Genomic DNA, 10914 nt, shown 5'->3' with positions numbered 1-10914 from the left:
ATCCAGACTGCACTTTTAAATGGATCCAGACTGCACTAGCGATTTGTTTACATTCGACCGCATGGCTCATTTGCATAAGTAGGCCTATTGATTTTATCCCACTGTTGAGGGTTAGGGTTATGTTTTATATATTTTGTTTAAGACTTACAGTAGGCTGCCTTGCCCCACTGGAATACGGGTGGGAGTTGAAAGTGTGACTTCTGCTTCATATGTGGCTGCTCTATCCATAGCTCAGTCGGTAGAGCTCTTGACTTCAGACCACAAGATCACGGGCTCGATTCCCAGCACAGGAACCTTGACATCTGAGCAATCTGGCTCCCACGGGTCTGCTATCTTTTTTCGCCTTTGGACAATATATAGAGGATGAAATGCATAATTTATTAAATAATATAAAGGTAATATCAAATACATTGTAAAAAAAGAGAGACAGGACACTTTATTAGCAAGACAGTCTTTTATTATATTATTCCTTATTTTGCTGGTTTCCCCTGAAACCCCTTTACTGTTACAGAGTAGAAATGCCTTAGAATATCTGTAGCTGATGATGTGGCCATAGCTGAATGGTTAGAGTTAGCCGCCTGGCAATCCATTAAATTCAATCCAAGTTCAATCCCAGGCCTCAGCAAAGTGTCCCTGAATAAGACAATTAAAAGAATAGTTCACCCCAAAAATACTTATTTTCTATCAATTACACACTCCATGAAGCCTTGAATTCATGGAGATTGTTTTTGTTTTTGACACATTCCTGAGCACAGACAAATTGGTTGGATGCATGGCGCATATAATAGGCTATCACATTGTAGATTAGTAGGCGATAATTCCAATATTCACTATACACTCCTCATGTTTATCTCTGAACTTTTAAAGGAGTACAATTCTAAAACTATGAAACATTTATAATAATAATATTCCAGCACTGACCTATAAAAGGATTAGGATTTGAACATGGAATCTCTGCACTGTGAGCCTGATGCTTAGACCACCACACCATCACTCAACCACATATCGCAGAAGTGCCTTAGTACTCAAGAGGTAGCAGGTCAAAAGATGAAAATCCACAGCAAACACCTCTCCCCCTGACAGAATGACTGAATCTACAGATACACCTACTGATTAACAGGGTTCATTATGACACAACTGAGGTTTAGGTTGTTGTTTAAAACCATCTTTTGGAGGTAATAATGTTTTCACCCACATTTCTTTTTCCATTAGAAAATATTCGTTTTAGCCTCAGTAAGGACATTCAAATTCATTCATTGTCATATATTAGTAAAGTTTTAGATGACCAAAACTATAGCAAGTTTAATCAACCAAAAACAAAACTATAGTGTATTTTTACTAGGATCGCTATATTAAAATAATTAGTGGCTATACGGTTTTCAACTAGTTTCTCAAACAGTGTTGCATTATGACCAAAGTTCCTCTTTGATTAGCTGAATTAAGTTTGAGAAAAATACCACTGTACACTCATGGCATGCAGCATATCAAATCAATGATCAATTATAGGCAGAGCCACATACTTGTAAATTGTATTCACTTGTCATGAACAGAATATATATATTTTTTCTATTTGTTTTTTTTAAATAATCAGCTTCTGTCTTTCGATTTCTGGGTGGGTGGGCCGCTAACGCTTTCAATATTTTCAAGAAAAGGTTGAGAACCACTGGTCTAAGCCACCTGAACATTTGGGCAATTAACTGAACAAACAAAAATGACACAAGGAATTAAGGTAAGACAGGTGTTTATTTATGAAATTATGTTGGCTACCATGCATGCATGTTTTGATATGGTCTTTTAATTTGTACAGGTGACATTATCTCAGGCTAAGGACAGAATAGCATGGTTACAATCATAAGGTAAGACATTTATTGATCCTGTGGTCCAGTGGAACGCATGGGGGCAGGGGGAGTTAGAGTACAGCGGTTCCCAAACCTTTCAGCTGGAGACCCAAAATTTGGTGTCTCCCCACCAGGACCCAAACGTTACAAAAATACATTATGAATTAACAACTTAAGCTCTACTGCATTTCCAAAACTGCTATTTTCACCATTTATTAAAACGTTTTTTAATTTTTTATTTATGGATTTAAATAATTTAAAACAAATTATAGGGAAAAAAAGGGGGTATTTACTCGCAACCTATAAAATGGAGGTCCTCACAGTCGATTGTTTGGGAACCACTGAGTTAAGGGGTTAAGTGTCTTGCTCAGTGGCATTTCGACACAGACTGAGCAGAACGGGGGGGAGAACCGAACCGGTGTGAACCTTCCGATACCCTGACGGCCTCCTCCCCAAATAATAAACAAACATAATAAAACAACAACAACAGTGATACAAGGAGGCAGCAGGCCAGTGGGACCGTCAAAATCTCAATCACAGAGTAGAACTTTAATGTAGGAAAAACTAACTGAAAGTACAGCAGCACAACTTTGCTGTCAACATTGTCAATAAGGAGAAAAAGCAAGGGATTGTTCTGATAACGTTACTGCATTGTATGAAAGACTGACTTTACAACCATCAGCTGATGTGATTTAAAGGTAGGTTAAGTGATATTTTCTGGTTAAAACAAAAGTTTTTTTGTTAAAAAGGTTAAAGCTCTATATTGTGATAGTAATCATTGCTATAGAGTGTTTGTTCAGTATCAGCGGTCTCTCTGTCTCTTTAATAAACAGATATAATAATATCATAATTTTCAGGTGGGTTGCCTATTTCGTCCAATCTGAAAAAGGGAACCAATTTATCTGCGTCCAATATTGTCTGGTCATTTCTTGGTGTCCTCACTTCCAATTTCACTTGCTTATCCTGTGTCCTGTAGGAGTTCTCTCTCCTGATTGGATGAAATTGGTATCCGAGACCTGAAAATATATTTTCTCTTTACTGAAGAGCTGGATAGACCGCTGTTACTGAACAAACACTCTATAGCAATTATTACTACCAGAATATAGAGCTATTTAACAAACAAACAAAAATCACTTCACCTACCTTTAACTACAGTGGTGAATCTCCCCTTTCAAATGAAGGAGGACTAAACCTGACTTGATATTTATGCTTTAAATTAATTTCATATTTACAGGCCGATCTCAGTCAGTGACTGATAGATGAAAGAAACTAATGTGTGTCTAAAGCTGCAAACGATAACTTGTCATGAATAAAACGTTTATCTGTATGGTAGAGTATGTTAATACAATATATAAATACAATATAACTAACGCAACTGCGGTAGAAATTTCGGCGCTCAAGCGAGGGGAGACTCTGGTTCGAATATCTGATGGGAGATGATAGTTACCGATTGCAGCTTTAAGTCATTTTTAACCAAAATCAAATGAGACAGTTTTCCGGCTCTTCGACCCGGTCCACAAATCTTATTTTAGGCTTGATTTAATACTGTGTTGCGCATTGGTGTCGCACGCCGAAATATAGCTGATCTACAAGTTTGTAGAACAGCTATGTTGTAGATCAGCCATTTTCGGTGCACGACAGCAGGTGCACATCCAAGTAGAAATCAGGCTTTTTACACTGCTTATAATAACTTTTAATTCCTATGAAAACAATACAGGCCTGGTTCCTTGGTTAACGGTTACATGGCTGTAGAAGGCGGTCTGGGAAAGGCATTGGGATAATGTTAAGCTAGCTCTTATTGGCACTTTTAGCATTGAAAATAGGGCTGTTGAAGCCCTCTCTGTTGCGAGCTATCTCAACGGCAAAGAACTGGATCCTGGTAGCTGAAAGAGAAGAGAAAAAAGAAACAAGAAAAGTTAATTGTAGTGGCATCTCTTTCCAACGGTATCCTGACGTGTTTTCCTGGATAACGGCGACATACCGAATATCGTGTTCTCCTCTGTGTAGTCTCTCTCACAGTTCAGGCGGAGAAGAGTACCATAGTTGAAGTCGTCAATGACCCCGTCAAACTGGTTACAGAACGGACGCCATTTCTACACACAAACAACGCAGGTTAGTCCACAACGGCAAGGAGTCTCTGAAGCCTGAACTTTTAACGCAGTGGCTCTCAACCTTTTCTGGATCAGGGTTTACTTGAACATCTTGAAAGCATTCACAGCCCACTCATCTGACCACTTCAGGTCAGGTGGGTGGGCCGCGTGCATTTTCAGAGCACGTTTAATTTAATGATCAATCAATCGATTTGTGTTCCGGTTTTGATCAATGGAACCAATGTAATATAATTTAAGTTCCTATTGGTCAGTTTCACAATGAAAACACATTTTTAAAGAAAAAAGACTGTCATTTTTGTAACTGAATTTTTTTTATGTATTAAATGTTTGCCAATTATACCCTTGCGGCCCACAGGTTCAGCACTGACTTAAAGCACAGTTAAACTGGTAGAGGGCTGGGTAGTGTGGGTTGTTACAGTACCTTCCCACAATGGAGCTCAACTCAAATATCGGCAAGCTAATTTCTCTGTTGATTAAAGACTGAATTCAAAAAGTCTCAGCACATAAACGGACAAAGTGGGTTATCAATTCTTAGTCAACAGATCAACTACTGAAGATATCTCACAAATATTTGGAGTTCCATTGTGGCATGGTAACTACTCAACCCAAACCTCTACCAAAATGTAACTGTATATTTTTTGTTGTTTTGTAAAAAATGCATAAATAAATGAATATTCCAAGTCAGTGGCTAAACGTTTTTTTTTTCTACAAGTCTACCTACTAAAGACCTGAATGCCACTGAATTAAGAATATCTTTCTAAACACACCTCTTTTCCCTCATCAGACTTGAGCTCATCTGGATTGAGCGGTTGGATGTTGAGCTCACTGAAGGCTTCCCTGAAGGAGGTGTAGATCTTATCATCCACCTTGGTCAGCTTCAGAAACTTTGGGTCAACTGATGAGATGAGCTGAGGAAGAGAGGAGGGAACGGAGTCATTGCAGCAATATACACACAGCAATTCCAACTTAAAACGTGTTTATTTCAACCCAGATTTGATGTATTGCTCATAATCATATGATGAAGCTCTTAATACTTTGGTCTGTATTTGGCCCCCTCCATTTTTTCCCCCGCTACACCAAATCTCTTGGCTAAAAATAGCCAAGTCCATCTACAAGTTCATTGCGCGTTGTGAGCTTGAATTTTCACAGAATGTTTAGACTACTATGACATGGCCAGAATAGGGATGCTAGGGTTCACGTGGTTAAAGTCTGTACAATCCTGATTCCCATACGGCGACAACACAGTTCTCGTTCTTGTGACCGACAGGTACAAGTTAATAATTGTCACACAGGTTGTCTCAGATCCATAACTGTCCCAAGTAATGTAATACTATAACCATGGATTTGCTCATGCACTTCTGGACAAATAACATACAATCACTGCAGAAATATGATCTCGAAAGATAGTCAATACTGAGAGATACATGACATAAGTAGTGTTGCAGCTAATGCCAAGTAGACCACTTATAAATGTGATGTAATGAAGTGAAAGAAAGCAGTCTTACATTGAAGTAGACCTCTGCGTGGTTGTAAGCTTTCATCGCCCACATCACCTCCAGCTGGGGCTGCAAAACACAAGGTACAAGTTAACACCTCAACACTGTTACACATCTACGCCGTTACACATCTGATCCTTTGATGATCGAAAAACACAGTTTCTCAACGTCTGGTCCGAGGCCCACCAAGGGTCCAGGTGGACCCAATGCATGTCTGTTGTTTGTTTTTCCATCTTTGGGACCCCAATATACACTGTACAATTCTCAGTGTTCATTTAACTCTGAGGGTGTGCAAATGGGGTGTTCCATTTGCACACCCTCGAGAGTTACAGACCCGCAAGGGTCCATTTGACCCGCTGACGGTCCCCGGACCCGACGTTGATCTAAAATGTACAATTACAAACACAAAACACAGTAACAGTCACTGGACAGTGAATGCCTGACAATAAGTTTCATAACAACATATATCAGTGACATTAACACTTACATCATTTCCATAGGCATCAGCTGGAAGAGAGAGTGCATGAGCAGCTGATGACATGCCCTCGATACCCTGTAACAAGACAACATATCACCACAGTCATTCAAATATTTGCCAAAAATGTATAGAAGACAGACAGATGTAGAGACATACGATTAATCATGTAGGCATGTGGAGGTGTATGGGATCTAATGGCATGATATATTATGTATGTGTAATGATGACAAGCACGCATAGTTATTAGGAAATAACCACGAATAAGGGACAATACCGATACCCGACTTCAGCCTACACCTACTTTTGGTGTGGGTAGTGGCCCAGATGACGAAATACTGTGACAAATATGTATCTGCTATCAATTTTCTCAACAACAAAAGCAGACCTCATTTTAATTGCAGGTTTATTTTAGGACTATCATAAACTGATGAAAATATTGTTGACGTTTGAGTGAATAACTATGTTTGAGAAATCCATTTTAGGAGGTAGCTACAGTATAAGGTAGTGGTTTGACATTCACCATAGCTGAATCTGCTTTAGCGTTACATTAAGAATGCATTGAAAAGGTGTGTTTAGCCCTAAACTAGGTGACATGCAGTGACACAAACTGAAAGGTAATCAACTTGACACAATTAGTCCATCTTATGCTTCAGTGTCTTGTGAACATCCGTGTGTTGTTCTGTTGTGTAGTAAATATATCATCTATGTGTTCTGCTGTGTAGAACATAGAACATCTGTGTTCTGTTGTGTGTATATAGAACATCTATGTGTTGTGTTTGTGTAGCACATAGAAACAATGTGTACAAAAGGTGCCCAGTTCTCTTGCCTTCATTTATATAAATGATCTCTAACTGAATGCAAAACAAATTAGCTTAAATTCTGCTTTATAGAACACCAAACCACCTGGAGAGCAATACTTTTAACAAATCAGCTGCTGTTGTATAAAATACAATACATTTTAATTACACGTATTGTAATTAAAACATGCATAATGTTACTGTAGGCTTTCCTTTCTCAAACCACACGTGTATTCATGTCCATAATAACAATAAACGTGTTTGCTGTCAACAGTATTTACTCGTTATTAATATATGTTACATGAATTCATGTAATTATATCGTCAACACGTGGATGTTATGCATTTAAATACAGACAAAAATACATAAATATAGATGTTTATATTATTCTCTCTCACCAGAGATGAGAGTGAGAGTCCATTATTCGACGCCATGATGCCTGATCTATGCTGCGTTTTACGACGGTGTCGCGCACCAAACAAAAATAGCAGATCCACAAGCTCACAACGCGTGGCGGATGTGACGCTTTGTGGGCTTGTAGATCTGCTGTTTCCTTTAAAGGGCCACAGCCTTCATTCGGGTGTTTTTTTCCTCCCTTCTTCTTCTTTGGGGTTTATTATTAACGGCAGCTTTATACATCCTTTGTGGTTTCACTATACTGCCACCCTCTGGTGGTGTTGGTTAACTCAACATGTGGGTCAGGACCATGGTCAGGACCCCACATGATTTTTGGGGGGTCCCCAGGTGACAGTGAAGTGACAATAGAGAAAAGTAAAAAACATTAAGCAAAAGTAATCAACAAACTATACTGTAAAAACTGGTCAAACATTGGCCAAATTGTCAAATAATATAAGAAAGAGGCAAACATTGTGAAAATAGCTGATCTACAAGCTCACAACGCCTTGTTTTGCGAGGCGTTGTGAGCTTGTAGATCAGCTATTTTCACAATATCTCTCTGGAATAGAGTCAAACTAAATGTAAAGCCTCAACTCCTACAACTCAAAGTGCTTGTCGGGGTGGGGGGGTCCCCAGTTTAAATATGATTATTTTGGGGGGTCACAGCCTGAAAAGGTTGAGAACCACAGTAACTCACCAACAGTATGGTCCAGTCTGGATTTTTCATGTTTCATTTATCATCATGTTAGAAGAAATCTGTTCAGGTTATGTCCTGCCTTGTCCACTTTCACCACACAATTTCAATTCAATTCAAAGGGGCTGTATTATTATTGGCATGCCTACATTTACATTTCCAAAGCAAACATGAAACAAAACAGACATAAATCAAGACAATGTATGTACAAAAATGATTAAAATAGAATAAAATAAAATAAATAAAAGGGAATAAAGAGATGTGTAAACAGAGCTGTGTGTCACATACATTGCATTAGAAATCTAGCTCGCAAGAACCAGGATAATTGTGCATTTGCTGTTAGGATCAGTTTAACTTCCGCACCATGGGAGACCGAGCATTCTATGCAGCCGCCCCCCGGCTGTGGAACTCACTCCCAGACCATCTCAGAGCTCCACAATCTGTGATCACTTTTAAGAGAGCACTAAAAACCTACCATAGCATTTGGTTAGCTTTTCAAGCCGGTTTTAATAACCCTGTCTCTCCTTTTGAAACTTGTTTTAAACATGTTTTAATCCTGTTTTAGACTTTTCGATTTTTTGATTCTCTTGCAAATGGTTTTCTTTATCTGTTTTATTATGTACTGTAGCACTTTGAGGTTTGTTTCAAATGTAAAGTGCAATACAAATAAAATGTATTATTATTATTAACTTGGAATAAAGCTTTCTGGAACAAATAGTAATGTTTCAAGGTTTAGCTGCCATTGGCAAATAGCAACAACCACACTCCAGTAGGCTATATACACATTTAAAACCAGTGGTCTTCAAACATTTTTCACCTGAAGGACCCCCAAATTATGTAGGCTATTTTGGCCACAGACCCCCATATCTGAAAATATTGTGCCAGTAAGTGACCCCAACATAAGGGAAGATTTGTGATCTTAAATGTTTCCAAAAAATAATTCAATAATTCAATTCATAATTGTTCAAGATTCGTTTTTTCTCTAAATGATTCAAAAATAGCTGATCCACAAGCTCACAACGCAACTATAAAATAGGGTTAAACTGGTTGTTACTCATTTTTGCTGGGGACCCCCTGGAACCCCTTCAAGGACTTTGAGAACCACTGATTAAGCTACTGATTAAGCTACTATATATATATATATCAGAGGTGGGGACTTGGACTCGAGACTCGAGACTCGACTTGACTTGAAGTCCCGATTTTGATGACTTTAGACTTGCTTGACCAAATCAAAAATAGACTTGGACTTGCTTGGGACTTGAATGCCAAAGACTTGAGACTTGACTTGACTTGAACACTAAAGACTTGAGACTTGACTTGACTTGAGCCCTCTTGACTTGAAAATTCAAGTCTTTTCAAGTCACTTTCAAGTCACTTAAGCAAGCCAAAAATGTTTAAAAAGTGTGCATCAACTATAATGTTATTAGTCAGAAATCCCGGCCGTCAGTGACACCTAGTGTAGTGTTGCCAAAGCTGCTTATTTACCCTAACTTTTGGACAAACTTTGGCTTGTTTTTGGCTTGTTTTTGGAAGTCGGTTTGCTTGTTTCTCTCCCGATACTTGGCAACACTGGCCCACATGTTGCACGTTACCAAACAAACAACACACCGGCTTCACTCCTGCCGTCGCTGCTGGAACTGAAGCCAGGTGGAATAAAATGTCAACTCCAGCAGTTATAGCTTTCGGTTTTAAAGATTACAAGGTGGAAGACAAGACGAGAAAAGCAGTATGCAAGGCAAGACCTATACTTCACATTAACATTACGGCGTGCTAAGAGCAAACTACAGTATAACCAGTGGTGGAAAGTAACTAAGGACATTTACTCAAGTACTTTACTTAAGTACAATGTTGACTTATTTTTTACTTTACTGAAGTATTTGCAATTTTCAGTACTTTACTTCTACATTACAGTCATTTAGCAGACGCTTTTATCCAAAGCGACTTACAGTAAGTGCATTCAACATAGGTAGGGAACAAAACTACTAATCACCAGAAGTCCTAAGTGCATTTTCTGCAAAAACAAGCAACCAAGAGTATACCTAGCGCTAAGGTAAAAGTGCAATATATCAGCTACCTACTTCTACTCAACTACATACATATCAGAGGCAGATATTAGCCTACTTTTACTCCACTACAATTATTTGAAAACTTCAGGTACCAGTTACTTTGTAGATTTTGGTTATTAATACAAAACATACATTGACCACTTCAGCGCTATATACATTTCCTCTTCTACCCCGGATTTGAACGCGGTTTCCAGTGCAAGTGCTGAAATTTCACCATTGTGATAATAGAGCCTGCCTGCTTGATCAGAGGATACACTGAATTTGTGTCAGATCCTGTGTCTAGGTGAGACATGGCCTTTGACATTATCTAAATGTCTCAATAGAAGAGCAGGGAGACAAAATACAACCACCCTGATTGTATAAGTTATATTGTAGTAACATACTCTACCATTCAGATTGTACAAAATTACATTATATTCATTAAAAAGGGCCCTTTTAAAACCTGTCCTCAAGGAGGAAATTAAAAGTACAGTATCTGCATTCTGTTGGCCTGTTTTAAAACAAATGCAAATTGTGAAAAATGGTCATGATTTATGTAAATCTTTACATATCTTGAATTAACATTTTGACTTGTTTGGGACTTGAAACAAAAGGTTAGGACTTGTGTGGGACTCGAAACAAAAGGTTAGGACTTGTTTGGGACTTGAAACAAAAGGTTAGGACTTGTGTGGGACTCGAACCAAAATGCTAAGGACTTGTGTGGGACTCGAAACAAAAAGCTGAGAACTTGGACTTGACTTGGGACTTGGCTGTGTTGACTTGGACTTGACTCGGGACTTGAGAGCAAAGACTTGAGACTCGACTTGGACTTGCAACATAGGGACTTTGTCCCACCTCTGATATATATATATATATATATATATATATATATATATATATATATATATATATATATATATATATATATATATTTCCTTCGGTTAACAAGTATGTTCTAGGTGCCTGACAGAGATGCTATACACATCATTTATGAATAGCTATAATATTTAGAAGTATGCACACTGCACCTTCGAAGCACCTCAAATGGTGCTACTTATG

General features: G+C 38.4%; 1 protein-coding gene across 1 annotated transcript; it reads right to left on the bottom strand.

Annotated features, from left to right (window-relative positions):
* Positions 1-1724: 1724 nt before the first annotated feature.
* pbdc1 (polysaccharide biosynthesis domain containing 1) lies at positions 1725-7209 on the bottom strand. Its single transcript, XM_080419857.1, has 6 exons — positions 7119-7209; positions 5933-5998; positions 5455-5514; positions 4717-4857; positions 3820-3931; positions 1725-3721 (listed from the first exon to the last, which is right to left on the bottom strand). The coding sequence occupies exons 1-6, from the start codon at positions 7152-7154 to the stop codon at positions 3627-3629; spliced, it is 510 nt and encodes a 169-aa protein (XP_080275983.1). The 5' UTR covers positions 7155-7209; the 3' UTR covers positions 1725-3626.
* Positions 7210-10914: the final 3705 nt, after the last annotated feature.

The sequence above is a fragment of the Gymnoscopelus braueri genome (assembly GCF_963280865.1).
Source record: "Gymnoscopelus braueri genome assembly, chromosome: 22".
Lineage (NCBI taxonomy): Eukaryota > Metazoa > Chordata > Actinopteri > Myctophiformes > Myctophidae > Gymnoscopelus > Gymnoscopelus braueri.
This window is presented reverse-complemented; position numbering and strand designations above follow the sequence as displayed.

Coding starts and splice junctions, on each gene's coding strand:
- pbdc1 (XM_080419857.1), bottom strand. CDS start 7,154: ATGGCGTCGAATAATGGACTCTCACTCTCATCTCTG. Junction 3,932..4,716: donor AGTCTGATGAGGGAAAAGAG/GTGTGTTTAGAA, acceptor GTTTGTGTGTAG/AAATGGCGTCCGTTCTGTAA. Junction 3,722..3,819: donor AGAGGAGAACACGATATTCG/GTATGTCGCCGT, acceptor CTTCTCTTTCAG/CTACCAGGATCCAGTTCTTT.